The sequence below is a fragment of the Zingiber officinale genome, chromosome 6B (genome assembly GCF_018446385.1).
Source record: "Zingiber officinale cultivar Zhangliang chromosome 6B, Zo_v1.1, whole genome shotgun sequence".
NCBI classification, from domain to species: domain Eukaryota; kingdom Viridiplantae; phylum Streptophyta; class Magnoliopsida; order Zingiberales; family Zingiberaceae; genus Zingiber; species Zingiber officinale.
Genome location: NC_055996.1, coordinates 67221003 through 67246278, shown reverse-complemented (window position 1 = coordinate 67246278; position 25276 = coordinate 67221003). Strand labels below are relative to the sequence as shown.

Genomic DNA, 25276 nt, shown 5'->3' with positions numbered 1-25276 from the left:
ATAATTTAATAATTATGGAAATATTAAAATAATTTTAACTAAATTAAAATAATTTTAATTAAGTTGATAAAGAAAATTCTAATATAATAATTTTGATAAAATTAAAAAATATTTTTATTTATTTTTTATATTGATGTGTAAGGACTTTGCATTCCCCGACATGATGTGAGGCTCGAGAAACACTCAACTCATGGCCACTCTAAACGAGTCCAAAAATTAGTTCATTAATTATATTGGTATGATAGATTTGGAATTCTCAATTTATTGTAAATTTTATTAAATATTATATTTTAAATTTAAAAAACAAATCGAATCGTCGGATATAAAATAAAAATACAGAATTTAAATTGGATTAAATCTGATCTAAATTTATCAAATAGGTATGGAAATAAAGATTATATTGATTCAAATAGATTGATTTATATTTAATTTAGTTAAATTATGATTGAATTAAGTTTATAAGTAAAGTAAATTAGAATATATATATTTTTTAAGAAAGCCTCGTTATTTTTTATTTTTTTCTCACTTTTTACTCCCCTCAAATTGCAATCCACTGTCTAGCGACTCCGTTCTTCTCCTTTTTCTTTCTCCCCTTTGCTCTGTTCTTTTTCGACGACAGCACTATTAGTGTTCTTTTAAGGCTGATATGACTGCGGGATCAATCACTCGCTGACACTTACTATTATGTTTTCGGATACATCCGAGGGACGAAATTCACTTTCAGGATTAATAAGTAAAAACTAGACACCTTGATTATATATATAAAAAATAGAATAAATGTGATTAAACCCTTTTGACATAATAAAAATGAAGAGTGCTTCTTTAATTTTTACCGCACAATTATTTTATTTTTTAATTTATTATTTTTCAATCAAACCTCAGTCACTTTTAAAATTATCATTTTACCTTCTTAATTTTTTTTAAAAAAATTTATACATCTACTACACTGATTAATTAGATCGTTAATTTTTAAGAATTAACTTTTGATCAATAGATGTCATGTATTCGTCAACTTTAAATTTTACAGACTTGTCAAAACATTGCACAATTTTCCTTTAACAACCAGAGAAAAAATGTAACAATTAATATAATATCCTTATTAGTTTTGTAAAGGCTCTCTTAGGCCTAAATTAGAGTGTTAGTGATGAAAATAATATGAGCAAAAAATTGATATTGTGTTGTACGATTGACTACGATCATTTAGCTTTTAAAATTGTTATTGTGTCTTGACTGGGAGCATCCACAGCATCCACATTGAATGAATTAATTATTAATAAAATAATTATCGAAGATTTATAGTGTATTAGTTGAATTTAATTTACACTAAATTAAATTAAATTTACAGTCGAAATAATCTGAGCTGATAATTTCAAGCTACCAGTAAGAACTGGTTTCTGCTACGAGCCGAAGAACAACAGAGCGGACTGAGTTGCTGAGCGAGAAGATCGGCCGAGCAGTAACTTTCGGAGCAGACCGAGCGAGTAGCTTTCGGAGCAGACCGAGCGAGTGGCTGGTCGAGTGGAGTGACCGAGCAAGCTTATAGTCGGTCGGGTGAGTAAAGAGATCGAGCGAGTTGAAGGTCGGACGGGCAGCTTAGCTGAGCAAGCTTGGCGATCGAGTGTCGAGCGAGATCAAGGTCGGTCAGGCAGATAGATCGAGCGAAGCAGCCAAGTGGTCGCTCTGCTGCTCAGCCCAATCGAGCAAAAGGGCGAGCAACCGAGTGAATTGCAGGCTTCTGCCGAGCGAGTTGTAGGCTTTTACCGAGCAAGTTGCTGCCCAGCTAGTTACAGACTTTTCCCGAGCGAGTTGCTGTTGAACAACAGAGAGAAGCCTATAACGCGGTCGGACGGGTGAACTAAGTAAACCGAGGCCTGCGACGAATGCAGTTTCTTTGAAACAAATTCGCCCCACCTCCGGCTGTGCTTCGAGGCTTTCTCGGGTCATCTGTTTTCCATGATACAATGGCGAACCGTGATTCTCCCCAAGCACTGAGGGTCACTGTCACGCCCCAGAGGAGTCCCTGCCAGACAAAAATCCGGTAGCATCTCCCTTGTACAGTAACAATATGAAGCAATAGATACAAACACACATAACATATTTATCAGCCTACATGACTGGAACATATATAAAATAGAAACAACATAACCACGCAGTTAATATACGCAGCCTACCCGGTTGGACATAAATGAATAAAACAACCACACAGTTAATATTTAGCCCACACGGCTGTATCAAAAACATAACGAAAAACGAAGAGAAAACCCACAATCCACAACTAAAGTTTACTAGCCAATTAGGCTTACACAACCACAAGATCACGAAAGCAAAACACCACGAATCAAACTCCAAACACAGACCAATTCATATAATACTAAAATCGTTGTATACTAAAAATACAAGTAAAGCGGAAATAAAACCGATATAACGCAGGACCCAGGACTGGCAGCCGACATCTCTCCAAGAATCCATGAATCATCTACTGCTACCTGGCGAAAGAAAACCAGTTTGCGAGGTGGTGAGTACAGGGACTCAGCGGGTAAGGAAAGATAGTGCATGAACATAACATACAACTAGAAAGTGAGCCAAGAGTATACAGTCTCATGAAGGAAATAGCAGATACTATCATGATGTTAACATAAATGTTCATACCTGAAATCATATCGTAGGCTAACAATAGAAGATCAGGGGTGGCACAAACCTACTACAGTACTGCTATAACTATAAGGTAATATGTAAGATGTATCCATTTTACCAATAAATAAACTAGTCGATCTAAACACCTACCACGAGTGCATAACTCAACATAAGTAAACATATTAGCATAAGAAACAACAGTAGTATAAACTAGCAACAACATCATAAGCTAATAACAGCAGCATAAATGAGCAACAATAACAGCAGGTATAATAATAACAGCGTATGCACGGATGGTCACTCCCGCCCATCTCTCTGCACCATGACCCCAGTATGGTCGAGAGGCTGAGTCAGTGACAGACTGTACACCACTCCAACTACCACTCTCTCGAGTGGCCGAGGGGACAATTGCATAGTAACTAACTAGCTACGTCTGCGACGAGGGTCCCTACTACTCACAACTCCAATTACCACTACCCATGAGTGGCCGAGTGTGGCACGACAAGACAAGCGACATCTACTCCAGCTACCACTCTCTCGAGTGCCCGAGGATGCAGCCCTGGTCAACGGCTCTCTCGACCGTAAGGGAGAATTTGTCGTTGACATGCATGCAATGATATGATGCGCCAAATGCAACAGTCATCATACAAATATAAGCAAAAATTAGGTATGTTACATGAAGCCAGCATACTCAATACGGTACATAAATAGACAACAGACATCATACCAATATAAGCCAAAAATTAAGTATGCTACATGAAGTCAGCATGTTCAACATGATACATAAATAAATAGCAATCAAAACATACAAGCATGATATCTAGTATCTGCTTATCATGGACAACAACGAGAGACTGTATAGATATGTAAACTAATATCTCAAAGTTCGCGTGGAAATATTAAGCGCATGAAAAATAAGAGTGGAGTCAAGATAAAAGTAATTCTTTAACCAAAGATAGTTCATGCACTAAGTTCAAAGAACTACAGAAACAAGGTAAGAAGTACCCGTCTTTACTTGTCGATCGTATCAGAATAAAATCCTCGTTGTGTTGCTCGCCCCAAATCAGAGTCCTGTGTCAATAGATATTATTTAGCTATTCTAATCAAATAACTAAACCAATCTCTAAACCAATTAGGATAGCCCTAATCAAAACACAATCATCACTTAGCCTTAATACAATCAACTTTTTTAACAACTTTGATCCCAAGTTGTCATCATCTACCCATTGATTGATACTTAATCAAAATAACCTCCATCCTAACTAGATTAGCAAAAGGAATAACTATTCATCTCCTCAAAACAACACCTTAATTCCAATTAACTCAAATCTGATAATGATCTTGAAAACCAGCCACTAGTTAACAAAACCACAACATATCATGAAATCAAATCTCCATCGTAAATTCTTCTAACTCCACAAATCACTAATTAAATCCATAATCAAATTAGATTAACTACTCCAATCATGTCACCAATCAATTTAGATTTAAATTCAAGCATCAATCAAAACTCACCAAAATCCGTAGCGCTGCCACTTAACTTGTCGCCCGCTGCCGAAGGAGGCTGCTGTCGAAAACAATGGCCGAAGAAGAATGGAGTCGCTGCTCTCCAAACAAATAACTCTAAATCAACACTGATCTTAGATCAATCTCTCAAATCATCTACTAGGTTAGTTGATTACCTCCAAGGTGTCGGTAAAGCAGTTGCTGGTAAAACTAATGGTCGAAGCTCGGGTTCGGGATAAAGGAGATCAGTGATGAAGGCACGACTCGGTGTTGATCTATGACGGCGATGAGGAGGTGAGATCAGGAACACAACAAAGAGACGACGGGGTGAATAGGAGGCAGCAATGGACCTACCTAATCCAAGATCCGGAGAAGAGGAGGCGATCGACCGGAAGGATCTAGGGCTCGGTGTTGCTCCCTACTCGTCTTGGACGGGCGACCGATTAATTCTGACGCCATCCGACGAATGAGCAGCGTCGTAAGATCCAGAGGAAGAAGGATTGGGAGAGTCGTGCACCCCCCTAACCTAGGTCTCGGTCGGCGTCGGAATGAGCAGTGCCGGCGCGATCGATCGCTGAGGCGGCTGTGCTTGCAGGAACTCGCAAGGAGAAGAGGGAAGAAGGCTCAGCCGACGCCGGGATGAGCCACGCCGGCGCGATCCCATGCTGAGGAGAGGCGGCGGTGTGGTGAGGGGAATCACGTGGCAAAAGGCGAAATCGCTCGCCCCCAGCGCCCCCGCCGTACCCGACCCAAGGCCATCACGAGGGAGTCGGCGTGCGAGTTGGGCGAGAGGGCGGCAGTTAGGATCGGGAGGAGAGAATATAAATCGGGCAAATAAGGAGTTAAACTTAGGGTTTATATTTATAACCTAAGGTTTAATTTCTCAATCAACTCTCATATTTGGGTATTCCAAACAGGCTTTTTTCTCGAGCCCATAAGTGCATCCCCTCTAAGTCCGTCATACGGATTCCGATTAAATTCCAGAAAATTTCTAAAAACCCCTAAAAATTTCGTTAAGGCTATTTACCTATTAAACCTTAATATTTCATTGTCAGATCTAACAGTCACAGCGAACTGAGAGGTACTCGAACTATCACAGGCACTCCGTCAAGCAAAAGCTACACGACATAGGAGGAGGAACGTAAGTGGAGAGCTTCTGCTGCTTTTTTATGTGCGTAACCTTTTGCTTGTGGTCGCAGCCTCATTATGTAAGAGCTCAGACCAATGGGCAACGTTAATGATCATTATTTGCCCGGTTGCATTAATATTTTTTTAATGCATCTGTTACACAAGCAACAACAGTGAGCAGCAAAAAGGTTTACGTGACAAAATATTGGTAGTTCCGCTTGGGCAAATTTTACTCCTATCAATCCAGCATTCAACGCGCGCAAGACTTGCCCGCACATGAGTCAGTGCAATCTAGGCCTTGGATTTGTACCCCTATGCACCCACGTATGAGAAAGAGTCTCTCCCTACACATTTGTTCACATCCTCAATCCATCTGAATCAATATAAATCAATCAACATACCATGAAACTCTCAATATGAGACTAAAGTCTCATTCATAATGGAGCATATTTTCTCTTCCACCACTTCATCATTCACATCACTTATATCCAATATTAATATAGTATTATACCATATTAATATAGTATTATACCATTCAATGGATGTTAAAATTCATGTAGTCATTGAATTTTTCCTTCTTTTTTTCTCATTGTCCGTGTATGTGAGTGCACAAGGCTGGACCACCCCCACATAGGCCAGTTTTAATTTTTAAAATTAATATATATGTTTTTACCTATAAAAAATAAACCTTTTAAAATTAAAATCAACTACTAGCTAACGACTTTTTGAGCGGTTAATTTTAATAAAATAAATAAAATAAAATTTTATCTAAAAATACTCAACATTTTATTTTAACCTTCCTAATACATAAATTCCTCTATAATAAAAATAAAGATAATAAATGGACAGCCAAATCCAGGGGCGGAGCCCAGATTCAAAAGTACTTTGGGTTAACTGTCGATTATAATTGATACCATAAATTATTTAATTTAAAATTTTAAATAAAATAAAAAATTATGTGAATATTATTTTCTAAAAATATGTAATAAAAATATTTAATATTTAATACATTAAAAATCATTAAAAAATATCATTGAAATTGTGTTATATGATTTTAAAAACTATTTTAATAAGTTTCATAATTAAAAATCATTGTTCCATTATTTTTATAAAAATGGGAAAAGTTAAAACAAAATGTATTCTATCAATTAAATAAATATATTACCTTCAGTATATGAATAAACGATATAATCATAATTTTCAAATATCGTAACCAATGAATTTTTTTTTTCCAAAGTTCATAAAAATAAAATTTTAGGCCAAAAATCTAAACTTAAAAATTCATAAACATTATCTCCAAATATCACCTCAACTCAAATAATCACAACTAATAATTGGACATAATTTTAGAGTTATCATATTTTACTTCAAATTCACAGAATTTCATAACTACAATAATAAATCTATCAATAAACAATATTAGTTTGATATATGAGTTGAAATCAAACTAAATCAAATGGGTAAAATTTTTACTCAAGTCAGCCCACAAATTAAATAATATAAGCTGGAATCAAGCTTCAAACTTTTCAAAATCATAGCTAAATTGAGTAGAAATTTTTTTTAACAATCGTCTATCGAAAAACCTCAAACCAAGAATTTAGAATCGAGTTGAAAACTCCTAAAAAAATGAAGGAAAATTGATTTGGGTCATAATGAAGTGGTCATGCTGTGATTTTGCTAAAATTATTGTCAAAAACTCAAAGGGAGGTAATGGTCATGACCGAATTTGGTTGGAAATTTTCTTAGGATTCGAATACATATATCCTATAACCCAAACTTTAGGAAACTGCTGACAAAATTATTAAAATTGAAGGAAAACGACTCGCGTATAACCTACATGAACTAAGATTTGTTTTTCACCCTTTCTTACTAAATATTTTAATTCAAACTTTTTCGTGTAATTTTTTTTTTTGGGTAATAGGCTGGAAATTGGAAGGAGAAAGAGTTAATAGGAAATAATCCATAAGTTGTGGGGAGCTGGAGTCCACTCTAGCCGCCCCTAGTGAAACCCACAAATAATAAGGGTTAATATTAAAATAAATATGAAAAAAATGAAGTATTAGATAATATGTATACTACATATAAATCCATACTTTTTTATTAGAATCTTAGATTATGGTATTATAATATTCACCAATACATATGTCAATGCTCTTAGAAGTTTTTGGCAACTTGTGTCTTTTCAACTTTTAGTAAAATTATTATTATTATTATTTACTTTAAAATCATCATCACAACTTTTTAAGGTGTACCAAAGGAAAATGATAGGATAATAATTTCATCGCACTATAAGAAAATAGGGTTTAGAAATAATTTTTTAAAACAAAACTAAAATTTATTTCTAATTTAGTAAATTATAAAGAATTATCGATTCATTTCATGAAATAATTTTGAGACGAAATTTAAAATAATTAGAAATGAATTTACATATAATTAGAAAACAGAATCTGCAGAAATTATATTTGTCACAAGAATTTGTTAAAACAAACTAAAAAAATTCCATTTTTAATTTAAATAAATTAAAAAGAAATTTATTAGATAATTATAATTATATTTTATTTTAATAAATTGAAAATCTATGCTCAATTTTTTGTGTATCCCCAAGAGGACACGAGTTCTTTTGCGTATCTTGGAGAGAACAGGGACAACAATCTAAGTCCAGATGATTTTCTTCTCTTCCTCCTTCCGCATGTTGCTGTGACTACCACTGGTGTCGCCCGCCTATTTCATTTCAGTGCGCGCAACTAACTAGAGCGACCGTCGTCGCCTTGGCCCTGCGCGTGACCAAATCCAACGTATGTCGCCCCGGTCTTGGCCACGTATGCAACCAAGTCACTTATGGCGGCGGCCGCCTTGGCCACGCGCGCGACCAAATCGGTCCGTTGTCACCGCCTTGGTTGTCACGATTGCTTAGCATTACCGTGTGACTCATGCGGCTGCCTGACACGACCTTTACCTCGCGTATGCAGAGGTTAATTTAATAAGTTTTTAATACCATTTGATTAATACAATTATTTATTCAACATGAATGATACGGTGATAAGCGAGGCCCATCATATTAAGGACGGAGATAACCGTCAACGTAGAGGTTAAAGTGGTAAATGTCAGGGAACCAACGAGCTCACTAAAAGTGGACCGAGAGGAGGTCGACTTCAGTTGCCGATCAGGCTTGAAGGGTCCGATCGACCACAAAGCTTAACGGAGTAGATCTCTCTCTCCCGGACGAGTCATATAGAAAGAATATCAGATGCTCATGACGGATGGAGGAACGCTAAGGCTACCGGAGTGCTGGTCCGGTTGGACGAAAAAATCAACTGAGCTAAGGGATTACGGAGAAGAACAGCTAAGGTCGATCGAGCGGGGATCCTCGGCCGAGCAACTCCCCCGCTCAGCCAAACAATGTGACCCCTCTCATATTTCTTAATATCCCTTTGAAAGATAATGTCGCTGACAACACATGGTCAACAGACGGATCATACAATGGAAGCTTCTATTATCTTGTCAAAGATTTGCATGTCCTGTTAAGGTATAGTGTTAGAGACACTTTTTTGATATGTCCTTTCATATGACAGTTTGGAGAACTTGTCCATACCTCGTGGGGCGTGTACGTCATTTACTTAGCATTATATAAAGGGGATTCATATATTGGTGGAGGTATGTGTTATTCACTATTCACGCTCATACTTTCACTGTTGCTCCGCTTTCTTCTACTGTTCCGGTGATTGACTTGAGCGTCGGAGGGCCAACGCCGAGGACCCCTTCCCTGACCCCGCACTGACGTTTCTTGTGTTATAGAGTGGAGCAGACTCTGCATGCGGTCAACCAAGAAGTCACATCCTCAACTAGTATTCTTTATGATTTTCGGACAGGATCATATTGGCGTCATTTGTGAGAACGTAGCCTCCATTCAAGATGTGGAGATGGAGGACGCTAGACAACTCACGACGGTGACGCTAACCAAGGAGGAATTAGATATGCTGATACAAGCCCGAGAAATAAAAAAATTGGAGCAAAAACAACAAGTGCTGGTCGAGCGTCAACTACATGAGCCCACAATATCAGCAGCGGGACAGTAGGCCGGATATAGAGACCAAGTGGAACATATATATGTTTGGGGGCAGAATAAGAAGCCAATCAGCACATACGGGGGTGTGCCCAATGCGCCAATCCCCTTTCATCTTGCATTGTTCCACACTCCTTCATAGGAGCAGGGCCGAGCGGATAGACAACTAGGGTCGTCCTCGGACAACGCACCTATCCATGACAAACGGAATGGAAAGGCACCTCGGGTCGATGATTCACCTGAATAGATCAACGGGTAATTCTCTCAAGGGATTCTGGACGATCCGTTGCTGTGATACTATACCCCACTGATGATCGGGGAATACAATGAGACGACTGATCCAAATGATCATTTTACTAGATTCAACAACACAATCACACTCTATCAGTGCACCAATCAAGTGAAATGTCGAGTCTTCCTCACCATCCTTTCAGGATCAACGCAACGCTAGTTCAGGTGACTGCTAATTGGATTAATCCACAACTTTAAGGACTTTCGAGCGGTATTTCTGCATCATTTTTCTAGCAGTTGTCATCATTAGAAGGCGAGCATTAATTTATTCATGATAAAGCAAGGGCCTAAGGAGGCACTGAGGCCTACATCAAGTGGTTCAATCAGGTGACCATGGATATTTCATCGGTCTCCTCAAAGATATTGATAAGTGTGTTCTCCCAAAGGCTTACTGAAGGGAAATTCTTCCACTCACTCATCCGAAGGCCGCTAAGAGACTTCGATCACCTGCTCAGGCGTGCCATCGAATACATAAACGTGAAGGAAGCTCAAGCGACGCGCAGGAAGAAAGTATTTGCCGAGCATACTACTCTCCCAGAACGGAGAAAAGGAGCGGACGAGCGGTACTATAGCCTTCTTGGTGGGTCATTGATAAAGAATCTCACACACACAAAAGATAATAAATGTTCCAAAACTGGGTCTTGAATTAGTAGTACAGAAAAAACTAAAGAACTTGAGTGGTGTTGTACAAACTTCGAGAAGTAATGAACTTAATCGAGAAAGATTATCGAAAGGGGTGATAATATCGATTCCGATTGACTCCAAAAATCTCAAGATTCAAAACCGAAAAGGCGTAAGAATATATTCACTAGCGGAAAAAAATATAAAATTTTTGGTCGAATGGTGGTTTCACCAATTCAGAGCAACTTCACTCTGATACCACTTGTAGGATCGAGATGTGCTAGAGAGGGGGGATGGATAACACTCGTGTCTTTTTCACATTTGTTTAAAAAAATGAAAGTAAATAGCAACAAAATAAAGATAGAAAAGTAAAACAATGCTAACACGTTTCTTTTACTTAGTTCGAAACCTGTGATGACTCCTATTCCAAGGCTCGCGATTGTTAATCGCTTTCGTTAGGCAATTCACTATTAGTTTCGAATAAGTACAAGTGTAAAATTACAATATTAAAATGATTGTAAGGTAAAGTATACCAACAACTACAGATCTGAAAATTCTTGTTCTAGGTCATTGGAGCAGCATTACAGTGTCGTCAATGGCTTTTCTTAGCAGTGCGCAAGAGAGAAAGTCGTTTGGAATCAATGTGTTGAAAATGTTGGTCGAACCCTATTTTATAGCCGAGCTATACCTGATCCAGATTCGTTAATCTCGGGATCAATCTTTGACTCGACGCAGATTGGTCGATCAATCCAGCTATTCGGTCAACCAAACCTGCTGAACTTGTCCGGCTTTCCATCCAGATGCTACCACTTTGGATGAGTTTTCGTTTAGTCGACCGATCCCGTCGTTTGGTGGACCGATCCAGCTTTCCTCGCTGACTTATCTGGTCTGATCTACCCAGTCTGATTAAGTTAATACCTATCCATCATTCAGTTGACTGAACCCAAGGTTCGGTCGACTGATCCCTTGGTCGAAACTTAGCCAGAAGCTTATTTAATCTCCGGGGTTCTGTCAATCGATCCGGAGGTTCGATCCACCGATCAAGGCCACAAAATTCAACCTACAAAAATGTTAATTTCCTGTAAAATAGAATTAGAGAAATAGGCAAGTATTATAAAATATAACTTTAACAGTCTCCAAACTATCCTATTCTGACTTTTGGATTTTCCAGAAATTCTAAGTCGAATCAACGCCTACTGTTCCCTCTTTGGGGAACGCGTTCTCACTTACTTATCTAAGGAGAAATTACCTTTTGCCAGACCGGTCCTCTAGACCATCTGGACTTTTGTTTAGTGTTCGAAACTCCAGGACTTTCTGCTGAATATCCACTCCAGTGTTGGTGCAATATTCCCTAGGTCAAGGTTGACCTGATTGACTGAGCTTGAATTGGGTCAAACTCAAGTCTTGATGTTTGGGTTTCGATATTTGACAATACATGTAGACTACATGGAGATTGCAGGTGTAAATTGTCCATATGAGGAGATTGTGAAGGAGAGTCAAGTAGGTCAAGGTTGACTGGATACTTGACTGGAAAATCTTGATGAGTAAAACCAGGTGAAAGTCTTAACTGGAAGGTTAGGCAGAAGGAAAATCCTGGTGAGTGAAGTCAGGTGAAAGACCTAGTGAGTGAACCTAGGCAGTACGAAAGTCCTGGTGAGTGAAGCAAGGCAGAAGGAAAATCCTGGTGAGTGAAACCAGGTGAAAGACCTAGTGAATGAAGCTAGACAGTTGGAAAATCTTGGTGAGTGAAGCCAGGTGAAAGTCCTAGTGAGTGAAGCTAGGCAGAAGAAAAGTCCAACTAGGTCAAAGGGATTGACTGAATACTTGACACGAGGAAATCCAGATGGATCAAGGTTGATCGGACATCTGGTGTTGGGAAGTCCAAGTGGGTCAAAGGGATTGACCGGACACTTGGTAAGGGAGTCCTAGCAGGTCAAGGGTGACCAGACGCTAGGCATGATGTTCCAACAGGTCATGGTTGACCGGATGTTGGTTTGAGGGACGTTTGGACTTGATTTGGCAAGTCACACATGGATTGGATCGATCAACTGATCGATTGGCCCATGCCCAATCGATCGGTTGATCGATTGGGTGTATCCCGCGGAAGGAGAACCTCCCAATCGATCAGGTGATCGATTAGGAGAGTTGCGCGATCGCACAGAATGACTCTGGATCGATCGGCCGATCGATTCAGAGCCCCCAATCGATCGGTCGATCGATTGGGAGTCGCGATTCTATATAATAAGCTCTGGATCGATCGGTCGATCGATCCAAGCAATTTTTGAGAGCACAGAGGCGCTTTGGATCGATCGGCCGATCGATCCAAAGCCTCCCCAATCGATTGGGAGCAATCCAATCGATTGGGATTCGACCGTTGGCATCGTATTTAGCTGTTGGCGAGCGTTTCTCTCCGCAGAACTTCTACGACTTCGATTCTCTTCAACACAGTGACTTCACAACCACTTCTCCACAGCTTTCACCGCCATTTCTTGAAGATTCTTGGAGGCTTGTGCTGGTGCACGCCCAAGTCAAGAGGCGAGGAAGAAGTTAGGGTTAGAGTTTCTTGTGCAAACTTGTAAGATCTCATTGTATTCTATTTCCCTTTCCTTTCTTCTTATACTGAGAGCTTGTAAGGCTTCTCCGCTTTCGATAGTTACCGTAAATGAGTGTTCTTATAATGGAGGGTGTGTGAGTGTGTAGATCCTTGGACTAGTCACCTCTTCTTGAGGTGGATACCAAGTAAATCCCTAGAGTTAGCGTTGTTGTTTGTGTTTCTTGTATTTTCGCTGCACATCATCCCAAGAAGCGAGCAACGACGAGCACGAGATCGCGTCGAGCTATTCACCCCCCCTCTAGCTACATTTCGGTCCCAACATCCACGACCCGTCCAAACTTCCACCTGGTGTCCGCGACCCCTAGGATTTTCACCTAGAGTCCTCAACTCTAGGATTTCACTCAAAGTCCTCAACCCGCCAAGACTTCACTCAATCCTCCGGATAAGGACTTTATTGTCTAACCCCAGCAGGACTTTCCACAACCTAGGGTTATCTTCTCTTAGGATTTTTTACCTGCCTAAAATCTACTAGGACTTTTGCCTAAGAACTCTTATGACTTTCCTACAAGCTCATTCACACTTATTAGATAACAAGACATCTTAACTTTTGAATCCTTTGTCATAATCAAAAATAGGTTCGATCGTCTGGTGCTCCCTGCACCAACACTCACTAGGGATAACTTCCCTTGTTACTTTTTAATGACCTTCCTAGGCTTCTTAGAGGACTTGGTCATACTTGATTCCTCTAGGTCAACTCTAGGAATAACTTCCCTTGTGACTTTTATAGTGACTTTCTTAGACTTATTAGAAGTCTTAGTCACATTGGTCTTTTAAAGGTTAATTTTAGGGATGACCTCCCTTATAACCTTGATTTGACTCTTAGACCTAGGGTTAGCTCTATAACTATATGGAACTTTATAGTATGACGACTCATTGTTCTTGCTTTAAATTTTTGTATCTCAAATCTCTATAGCCATTGAATGACTTTTCCTTATCTATTCCTAGGTTTTGTACATTTTGCTCTTTAAAGATATTTTTCATTCTTTTTAAGAGTCTTTTCTAATTTATCAAGCTTTGACCTCAAGGCTTGGTTTTCTATTCTTAAATCCTTAGATGTTGATTTTCCTTCTATATTTTTCTCTTTAGGTATATACCTAAAATTCTTAGAGTTATTACCTAACCCATTTCCTAATTTCCTATCCTTAGGAAGAGTTGTTCTAGTATAATATGATACTATTTTTTTAACCCTATTATGCTTCATATTTTCATGATAAATAACATTAAAGTGATATAAATTATTTCTAGCATGTTTTTTTATCATTACTTAAAGGAATTGCATCAATAAAAGATACCTTAGGTTTGCTCTTGGGAGCTCCCCCTTGACTTGTGCTTCCTGTAAGCTTGGTCGATTTTTTCCCTTATTGGCATTAGCTCAAATAATGTCCTCTTTGATTGTAAGAGAAGTACACAATGTGCTCATTACCTTTGCATACCATAGGGCCGACCTCTTTTGGCATCTTCTTAGCCTTGGGTGCCACTTGACCCTTTTTCTTGGTCAATTTTGAACACTTACTCTTGTAATGTCCACTTTCCCTACACTAAAAGTAAATAATATGACTTTTATTATTAACAATCAAAATTGTTATACCTTTACTTGTAAGAGTGACACTTGATTCTTTTGATTATAATGTAGTAGCTTCTTCTTGATCCGATATTGATGTTCCACACTTCCTCTCAATCCTTGAGATGGATACTTCTTCCTCTTCATCCTCGGATGTTGAGTATCTCTTAACATCCTAATCCTCATGCACATGAAATAAGGAGTACACTCCTTTGCCTTTGTCTTCGTGCTCTCTAAAGGATGAACCTTCTTCACTTTCTTCTTCTTTGGATGTTGAGCGTCTCTCAACTTTCGACTCCTCTTGCTCTTGATCCAATGTGTCTCCATCTTTGGATTCTTCTTGATTTGGCGTAGTAGAGGGGACTTTATGAATCTTTGTCAATTTGCTCCAAAGCTCCTTGGCGTCTTGATATTCCCCAATTTGGCATATGATTGTGCTTGACAATAAATTAATCAAAACTTTGGTTACCTTATCATTTTGCTCACACCTTTTGATTTGTCTTTTGCTCAATTTATTTTTCTTGAGAATTTTGTCTTTGTTTTCCATTAGAGCCTCAAATCCCTCCATTAGAGCAAACCATTGCTCTATCTTCATCATAAAGAAGTTTTCAATCCTTGATTTCCAAGAATCGAAGCTTGACACTATAAATGGTGGAGGTGCCCTTGTGTCATGTTCGAGTCAATCTCGGAAATCCATCTTGAAGTTGAGTTTGTTGATAAAGTCTTTGACTTGTTGACTTTATGGCTTCAACTTTTTCTTCCTCTAGTTATTTGCCCTTTCCGACGATGAGTCTAGTGAAGAGCGGTTTCGCTCTGATATCACTTGTTAGAATACTTCGAGGGCTAGAAAGGGGGGTGAATAACTCTTCTCGCTCGCTTCGTAGATGTTGTTGCAGCGGATAAACTTGAAGTGACAAACTCTCCAATACTAGCAATAGGATTTACCTGGTATCCACCTCAAGAAGAGGTGTCTAATCCAATGATCCACACCGATCATACTCTCCACTAACAAAAATACTCCTTCTCAGAAACAATCTGGAGGTGGAGAAACGTCTTACAACTCACACAAGTATTACAACTCAAAACAAGAAGTAAATACACAAATACAAATGAAAAACCTTCTTGCTTGATCTCTTGTTGCTTGTGAATGCCTCTTGTAAGCTTGGAAGTACAGCAATACCTCAGCCCTAAGCTTCCAAAAACTGGCAAAGAAGATGGAGTGAAGAGTTGTGTTCGTTTGAACTCATCGTCACTGTTATATCTGCCTTTTAGGGCTCCCAATTGATTGGACCTACTCCCAATAGATTGTCACGTTAGATCTAGTCGATCCCAACAATCCAAACCTCGCAACCCGCGCAAAGGTCATATCTTAATCGATTGACCAATCAATTGGAGATGCTTTGATCAATCGACCGATCGATTCAGAATGCCTCTGTGCTCTCACAGATTTCCCTAGAATGGAATAACCAATTAATTCCGTTGCCTCGCACCTTTGCGAGAAAATCTTCCCCAATCGATCGGTTGATTAATTGGAGTGTCCCAATCGATCAGTTGATCAATTGAAGTGTCCCAATCGATCGGTTGATCAATTGGAGTGTCCCAATCGATCGGTTGATCAATTGAGGAAACCCTCTATGTATTTTTGCAATAGCCTCCCAATCGATCGACCGATCGATTAGGGTTGGTCCAATCTATCAACTAATCGACTGTCTAGCCCTATTTCACAAACATAAGTCTAGGGTTCCATTTCCAATATTCGGTCAACTATGCCCTGTTGAAACTCCTCATTGCCTAGCATTTGGTTAACCTTGACTTGTTGGGACTTCGTCACCAAGTGTCCAGTCAATCCTTTGACCCACTTGGACTCATCTCCTTATGCCAAGTGTCCAATCAACCTTGACCCACTTGGACTCACCGTCTCGTGCCAAGTGTTTAGTTAATTCTTTGATCCACTTGGACTCATCTCCTTGTGCAAGTGTCCGGTCAGCCTTGACCCACTTGTACTTACCGTCTAGTGCCAAGCGTCTGGTCCTCCATGACTCACTTGAACTTTCAAACACCAAGTATCCAGTCAAGCTTGACCCACTTGGATTTCCACTGCTTGACTTCACTCACCAGGACTTCCCTTCTACCTAGCTTCACTCACTAGGGCTTTTTATAAACTGTCTGGCTTTACTCACAAGGATTTTCCATCACCTAGCTTCACTCACTAGAATTTTCCCAAACTTATTGGTTTCACTCATCAGGACTTTCCACACCAAGTGTCCAGTTAACACTGACCCACTTGGATTTTTCTCCTCTACTAACCTTCTCATTGGATTAATCCTTGCCTAATCTCAGTTAGGACTTCTCAATCAAGTATCCGGTCAACCATAACCTACTTGACTTCTTCCTCTCATATCGTCAAACATCAAAACTCAAAACATCATGACTCATGCTTAAGTCAATTTAAGCTTAGTCAACCCGGTCAACTTTGACTTAGGAAAAATTACATCAATATATTTCACCTAATGCTTGTACTCCTACCTTCTCCTTAAATATATTTTACTTCTCATCCTTTAACTTTCATTACTTAATTCTAAAAATATATCGTATATATATAAATATAAATATATATATATATATATATATATATTCTATTGATATTATGCTTGAGGTTGTTGGGGTTCAATCAAAGTCCCACATTGGAAAGATTTGAGAAAAATCATAGGGTTAAAAGGATGTAGGATATCTTCATTGGTATGAGGTCTTTTAGGGAGAGCCCAAGAGCAAAGTTATGAAGACATATGCCCAAAGTAGACAATATCATGTCATTGTGGAGATATGTGGACACCCTTTGGGCACAACAATTGGTATCAGAACCATGATCTAGATCATATACCATGTGAGGCAGCTTTGAACGAAGTTGAGGGTGGGCCCGAAGTAGGTCAGGGTGATCGGATGCTTGCCAGGAGGCCCGGAGTAGGTCAGTGTGACTGAATGCTCGTGGGGAGGCTCGAAGTAGGTCAAGGTGACCAGATGTTCGCGGGGAACTAGGAGTAGGTCAAGATGACTAGATGCTTGTGGGGAGGCCTAAAGCAGATCAGGATGATCGGATACTTGTAGGGAGGCACAAAGCAGGTCAGGATGACTGGATGCTTGCGGATATGCCCGAAGCAGGTCAAGATTTACCGGATCCAACTGCTCGCGGGGAGGCCTGGAACATGTCAAGGTATCTTAATGCTCACGGGAAGGCCTGGACAATGAGAGTAATTGTAGTCCTTCGTTTGAAGGGAGGATTGTTGAGATTCAATCAAAGTCTTATATGGGAAAGATTATGGGGTTAAAAGGATGTAGAATATCTTTATTGGCATGAGGTATTTTGGGAAAAGCTCAAGAGCAAAGCCATGAGGGCCTAGGCCCAAAGTGGACAATATCATATCATTGTGGAGAAATGTGGACATCCTTTGGGCACAACAAAAGCATATATCCAACACTACTGACCTATGTTGGGTAGTTAAACTTTCTCTAAGGATGATCTTGCAATCTTTACAAATCTTTCTATCCTTTTTCTTAACCATAAGAAAGTCAATTTGCAATTTATTTTTCTACTTTTGAACATGACTAAGTGTTATTCTCTTTTCTTAAAAAAGATATTAGTTAATATAAGGTCATATGCTATCGTAAAATTTAATATAGTTTTTTTTCCTTCCTCATTTCTTATTCCAAACTCATAACCCCCATGTATCTTTTCATATTCCTTATTTTTTATTCCGACATGTCCATTTAAATCATCTCCTATTAAAATTATTTCATTTGATGGAATGTTTTATAATATTTCATCTACTTCGTCTCAAAATCTTGATTTGATAATTTTATCTAATTCTCTTTGCCTTACATATACATTAATTATGTAAGTTATTTGAGTTAAATTTTATGCAAGTTACATACTTTCTAAATATTTTCATAAAGTCTTCCGCATATGTTCCACATTATTGTGTGCTATGTCATGAGATGGACGTTTTATACGAGATGGACATGGGAGATTTATTGAAAGGCAAGTTTCATGCACGTATTACCAAATGAAATTGAAGACATGCATGTTCCTAGTAAGATGAAGAGGAAAAAAATTATTGAAAGCGACCAAAATTAGAACTTCTTATAACAAAAAAATAGACAAGGAAAAAAAAATTTATTGACGAAGGAAGGTAAAAGAAGAAAATCTTAAGGAAATAATTCTTAAGATGATTCAAAAAATGAAATATATAAATCATTTGTATCTAAAAGAATATGATCCTCGTGAGTATTGTCATAGACAAAATTTATATTAATGTATTTGTGCCGGAATTTAAAAATTTATCAGCTACTTATAGTTTTATTAATGATTAAAATTAATTGTATGATATTTTTGGATTAGAAATTAGTTATTCTACATATTTTTAATTTATTTGAAATTTGTGATTATTTATTGTAAAATAATATATAGATTAGAAATATTAAAATATAATATAATAAAAATTTAGTGATAAATTTAAATATGAATATATGAATTTATAAACAGAATTATAAATAAATTTATAAATAAATTAAAATTATATTTGATATGTTATTTGAGACAGATTAATGATGGATTTAAAATAAAATTAAGACAGAAATTTATATATAAATTTATAAATAGAAGTATAAACATATTTATAAATAAATGAAAATTATTTGATGTGTTATTTGAGAAAGAGTAATGACATATTTAAAATTAAATTAGAGATATAATTTATATAGGTATTTATAAATGGAATTGTAAATATATTTATAAATAGATTAAAATTATATTTATTATGAAATTTGTGAAAGTCAAATTAAAAATATATTTATAAATAACTTTTCAATTTGTTTATAAAATTAGAGATTTCTGTCTCAAAATCCACTATAGAGATTTCAATGACAGATTTTTGAGACTGGATATATACTATCTCAAATTCTTGAAATGAAAATTTGACTTTGAGAGATGAAATTTTTTTTGCCCTGTCTTCTTGTAATGTTGCTTGCTTTGCTCATGATGATAATGATGAAGAATTAGGGTTTACGTCACTTGATAAATTTGCTCTTAGAGTGACATAGTTAGACAACCATGCCAATAATGTCGCTAATTTCGTAGATGGACTATCTCATAAGACTTTAAGAGGAAAAATTCTTCAGGGGGCTGAGCAATCAAGTAAAAGTATAGTAGGTGACGATAGGAGGAGCTAGAATGGTGAAATGCACCATCGTTGATGATGTTCCCTTATTGCCTTCACAAAGTTTTGTCAACGCAACATGTTGTGTAAGCGCCTTCCCCTTCATCTGAAGTTTGGTCATCTTCGTTTTTTCATTCTCCTAACAATGGATGAGCCTAGTAAATGTCTATCCAATGACGAATTCAGGAATTCAAGTATGAAAAGATGATTTTTACGTGTAACAAGAGGCGATATTCTCTATCTTTATCAGTGGAACCTCATAATATTAGGAGTTTCACCGTCGATAAAGAGGGACGACCGTTGATGCCACCCCCGTTGGATCCACCCCTGTGTCTATTATATTATTTTGTATCATCAATTAATGTTTCTTCCATTCAACTAATAAGAGTTATTTCATTTCTTTTATTGATACTTAAGATTTTCAAATCCTTAGTGTCTCGACTAATTTTGACGGTGACCAACTTTTTTATTTTTAAGGATGGAACCATGGTGCTATGAGTTTCCTCCAAATCGTAGTAATCGCATCGTGCCCGGGGGCTAGTGAGTGCATATTTCATGATCTAAAAGTTAGAAGGTTAGTGTATTAAAGTGACTCTTTGATAAAATTTAATAATTTGCAAATGGAGTACCTTGTTATTTTTTTTATTTATTTAGTCACCAAGTTATGAGTTATTCATGTTTCATGATTAAAAAATTAGTAGGTTTATAATGGAGATGTAAAATTAATATTCATTGGTCATAGTCATTTGGATGACTTAGGTCGAAGCTCAGATGTTATATGGTTGCTCTCATGGGTTGGGTTGGTACAGTTAGTTTGTATGAAATATTGTTTTCAACCGATATAAATTCTCAAAGGTCTATCCTATACCCGTAAATAAAATTTAATAGCCACAATTAATTGGGAAAAAAATAATTGCGATGATAAATGGATTATTTTTTTAATTTCTTGACAGACAAAATACGGATGAGTGGACACGTGTCGATGAACCAATGAATCCAGCTCGGCATTGGATTAGGATACTAAAAAGGTCGATTTAATTTCGCTCAATTTAGGCGGTTCTTATGGTTGGACCGGACGGGTTTAGGTGGGTGTAAAAATGACCCGGTGTCTATGGGTCGATTATTGGATCAGGCACGTGGTGGGTCCCAACGCAATTTCGTAGTCCGTCAATACTGAACTGCCACCTGTTCGGGCGGGTTGATATTAGCGCCGAACTCCTGGCGGAGGGTGAGTGACGTGGACTCGCGAGCTTCCAACCACTGGAACGCCGAACAAGACACACCTTCAGGAACGAAGAAGCGGAGGGTGGAGACAGTTGGGAATCATGGGACTTGGAGACACGGACGTAGCTGCCTAAGTCGTGTTTCCCGTCGTAACTGGCGGAATTTCCCTTTATTTTTGGATCGAAACCCCAAATTCGGACTCCGCGTCTCTTCTCCATTTTGCGAGGCAGATCGACTTCGATTCCTATGGCCTTCCAAGCCGCTACCTCCACTTTCTGCTATGCGAACCCGTCCCTCCACGGCGCCTCGCAGGGAAGGAGGATGCCGGCGCCTTCGGCGGCAGCGTTCCGCCATCTCTCCGCCGGTTTCATGTCGGGATTGAACATGTCCTCCGTAGGAATCCTCAATTCCGCTCCCAGAACCTCCTGTTTTTTGACGAAACTGAGGAGGACTCCTGGCGTCGCTTATGCCGCCGCTGTCACTGAGAAGAGCGTACACGATTTCACCGTGAAGGTAAAATCTTATGTGTTCTTGAAGTGTTTGCTTTGGTAAAGGTTAGATTTTGTGTCTCCTCGATGCTAGTTCTCTCTCTCTCTCTCATCGTTTTTCTTTCTTTTTTTTTGGTGCTTCGGTTTCTATTTTTACAAGATTTTCATATAAGTTTTGAACTGATTGGTTTCCTGGAATCTTGTGTATTCTCGATTCGAGTTTTCTTTTCTTTTGATGCTCCATTTTCGATTTTTACGAGGTTTCCTTGTGAGTTTTGAATTGATTACTTACAAATTGAAATATTCGGTGGTTTATCAGGAGATTCTGAAAAATTAGCTGATATGCAATCCCCCTTCTTCTTATTGCTTATGAAATTGTGTACTCGGTTCAGGATATTGATGGGAAGGACGTTTCTCTCAACAAATTCAAAGGCAAAGCTCTATTGATAGTTAATGTCGCTTCTAAATGGTAATTCCTGTTCCTTTAAGAAGAAAAAAAAGTAAATCTTAGAATTATATTAATTCTCCTTTTACCATTTTGCTCTAAATTTATTAACAATCAAACTAATGGTTTTAATTGCTAGTGGGTTGACATCATCCAATTACACTGAGCTTTCTCACATTCACGAGAAGTACAAGGCACAAGGTATGCTCAATTTGTGAATCAAAAGGATGTTTGCCTTCTTTCTTTTTTTGATGTAATCTGGATTCATATACAATAAATGCTATCATATTCTTTTTCTTGTATAATTGTTGCAGAAAATCATCGATATAAACCAAAGAATTGCAATAGAGCTAAAAAAATTATGATTCATGGAACAACCACATCATGCTTTGTGAGTTGCATATAGAATTCAGTTCAAGAAACCAACTCTTCATGTGGCGTGTAACTGATTTCTGTTTCTTGTACCAATGAATACTTTCTGTGTACTGAGTGACCATTTTCAGACCTTCAATCCAGTATCCATCTTCTGCATCACATTCATAATTGTAAACCTAGTGATTTCTATCTATTATTTGCATGGACATTAAAGGTTTGTTGACATGTGAGTGCATGCATTATAGATGGAAATGCTACATCTAAGAGCACCGTAAAACACAAGTTAGATTGATTATCACAAGTAGGGTTTTCAATCTCCTCTAGCAGTACATGTAAAAGAATTAGCCATGTAGTTTGGTTTTGTTACAAAGGAAGAACATATTTCATTTGCGTGGATGTGAACAACTAGATATAGAGTGTGCTGTCTAAAGTTATATGATGTGAGTATGAGGATTTTCTCATTGTGTACTTATGCAAACCCCTGTGAGGTCGGACAGGGAGAGGTTCAATTATATGGGGGCTAAATTTTGTCAGAGATCTGGGATGCTATACTTCCGTATGCTTTCCTAAATATTTGCATTTCATTGTAGGTTTTGAAATCTTGGCTTTCCCCTGCAATCAATTTGGAGGGCAAGAACCTGGATCAAACTCAGAAATCAAGAATTTTGCATGCACAAGGTTCAAAGCAGACTTTCCTATATTTGATAAGGTAAATAAGCTCCATTGTACTCATTTTATACTACCAACACATGTTTGCTAACTGGTCTTTTCTTGGTTTCAACCTTCATAGGTTGATGTTAATGGACCAGATACTGCACCAATTTATCGATTTCTCAAATCCAGTGCTGGAGGATTTCTGGGTGATCTTATAAAGTGGAACTTTGAAAAATTCTTGGTAGATAAGAATGGAAAAGTTGTTGAAAGATATCCACCCACAACTTCCCCTTTCCAGATTGAGGTGTGGAATAATCTCCCGCTTTGTGCTTTTGTTCAAACTTAAGTTATGCTAATATTAGTTTTAGCTAACACCGATTAGAAATTCTGTCAGTCCAAGTATTGAGGTTGATTGCACGAATAGTTTCCTATCCTGGAACTCTATGCAAGATTTCATTATCATCCAGTTGTCTGTCTCAACTTCTTGGAGTTGGCTAATTGAATCTTATCCCTCCATTAAAATTAAGATTCATAATCATAGGTTCAGACAATTTTAATTTTGATTGTGTATGCATATTGCACAACTATCAACCTTTTCATCCTCAGAACTATCATTGACATTATCATCGTCCTATGATGAGACTCTTGGAAAACATCATCATCATCACAAGTTGTGTTTCTTGCTAACAATTGAGATTGACTACACAAGTCTTATCTCTCCTTTAGGATTAAAATTCATATCCATATTCGTAAGTTTATACGATCTTAACAATAGCTTGATAGGCCAAATATAACCCTCAGCCTTTTCATCCAAGCTTAGGACTGGCATTACTAGTTTTACTCATAAAAATTTATCACTAAATCACAAATCATAGTTCTAGCTGTTTACAGTGTATTTTGTCGATTCTCACTGCTAATATTACCGCATGATCTCACAATTGCACTTTGTTGCAGAAGGATATCAAGAAATTGCTTGCAGCATGAGCATAAGAATAATGTGAGTTAGAGGACCAGACCCGGATTCCTGAAGACAAACCTTTTTCTCTTTGACATCGAGTTTTAAACTTTTAATATGCTTAGTGATTCTGTAGTCTTAAGTTCCTAAAGCCTACTTTTTATTGTAGATAAGTGATTCTCTAGTTTTAAGAGAATAAAAGCCCACTCTTTATTGCAGATAGCTTCCCAAAAGGCATATGACTTGATCATGAGAAATCGAATAGCAATCTTTATTTTGTTCCTATACATTTGCTTTTAGTAGAAGCTAAAAGTTTTTAGTAGAAACAAATAAGTATGATGGATGATGTCTTCTCGTATTTTCTTTGAAAATCAAAATATTTGGGAATTTTATGATTAAATTATGTTTTAGCCATTCAAATTTTGTCATTCAAATTTTGCTTAAAATTTTATTATTTAGACACCCCATAACATTTTTATTTTGCTACCAAAATAATTTTTTTATAAATAAAATGAGTGATTTAAATGATAATTTAAAATTAAACATCTTATCAGGCATTGTGATCATCATGAAATCTTTAAAAGCATTTTTAGTAATTATTCAAAAATTATAAAGGCTAGCATGCACACGTCTTTCGTGATTTATTGGTAAATTCATTTTAGTTCTCTATCAATCAATAATGTGAGACCTTTAATATGTTTAAAGTTAAATTGTTTAAAGTCTGAATAAAACATAGTATTCACTCTACCAACTTAGTAACCAAATACATCAAAAATAAATAATTTATTTGATTATTAGATTTTAATATATAGCACTTATATCAATAAATAAATTGAAATTATTTATGAGATAAAAAAGGAACTTGTTTCCTTTTTTTTATCTAATGTCGGATTGAAGATCTATGAATAAAAAGGGGAATTTTTGGACTTGAAGAAACAAAAATATAATATAATTATTATTATTTTAATTTTTATAATCATATTCCCTTTTTCTTTCATAAAAATGAATTTGTTTGCCGTTTTAATCTGGTCTAGTCGGAAGAGTGTTCCTGATATTCAAATTTTTTATTTTTTAAGTTTTAATACATTTAATTACAAATAAAAAAAGAAAAGGTAGATCTATTGGGTATATATGATGACAAAAGACGAATACGCTCATCCCCAATATCCCCGTCAACCCGTCCCATGGTCAATATGGAGGAGGTAAATCACGGACGACTACTAGCCTTTGGAATAGTGACTAGCACATAAGAGAAATATTTATCTCGACTTTACATAGACTCGAACCTCAGACCTCATAGTGGCAACACCTCATGTGCTAACCACTAGATCCATTTGAGGGGATGATCTATTGGGTATACATGAACATATACTTCGCAAGCAATACACTTATCAAATTCAAAGTGTATTCGACCGAGAAAATATTCTGACGTAATTGATTTTTCATAAAGGATATTGAATAGTTACAAATAAACAATTTGTGTGAGATAAGATAATTATGAAAC

General features: G+C 37.4%; 1 protein-coding gene across 1 annotated transcript; it reads left to right on the top strand.

Annotated features, from left to right (window-relative positions):
* The first annotated feature begins 21037 nt into the window (after positions 1 to 21037).
* On the top strand, positions 21038 to 23990 carry LOC121992578 (putative glutathione peroxidase 7, chloroplastic). Its single transcript, XM_042547051.1, has 6 exons — positions 21038 to 21368; positions 21736 to 21812; positions 21928 to 21989; positions 22754 to 22872; positions 22954 to 23121; positions 23772 to 23990. The coding sequence occupies exons 1-6, from the start codon at positions 21102 to 21104 to the stop codon at positions 23799 to 23801; spliced, it is 723 nt and encodes a 240-aa protein (XP_042402985.1). The 5' UTR covers positions 21038 to 21101; the 3' UTR covers positions 23802 to 23990.
* Positions 23991 to 25276: the final 1286 nt, after the last annotated feature.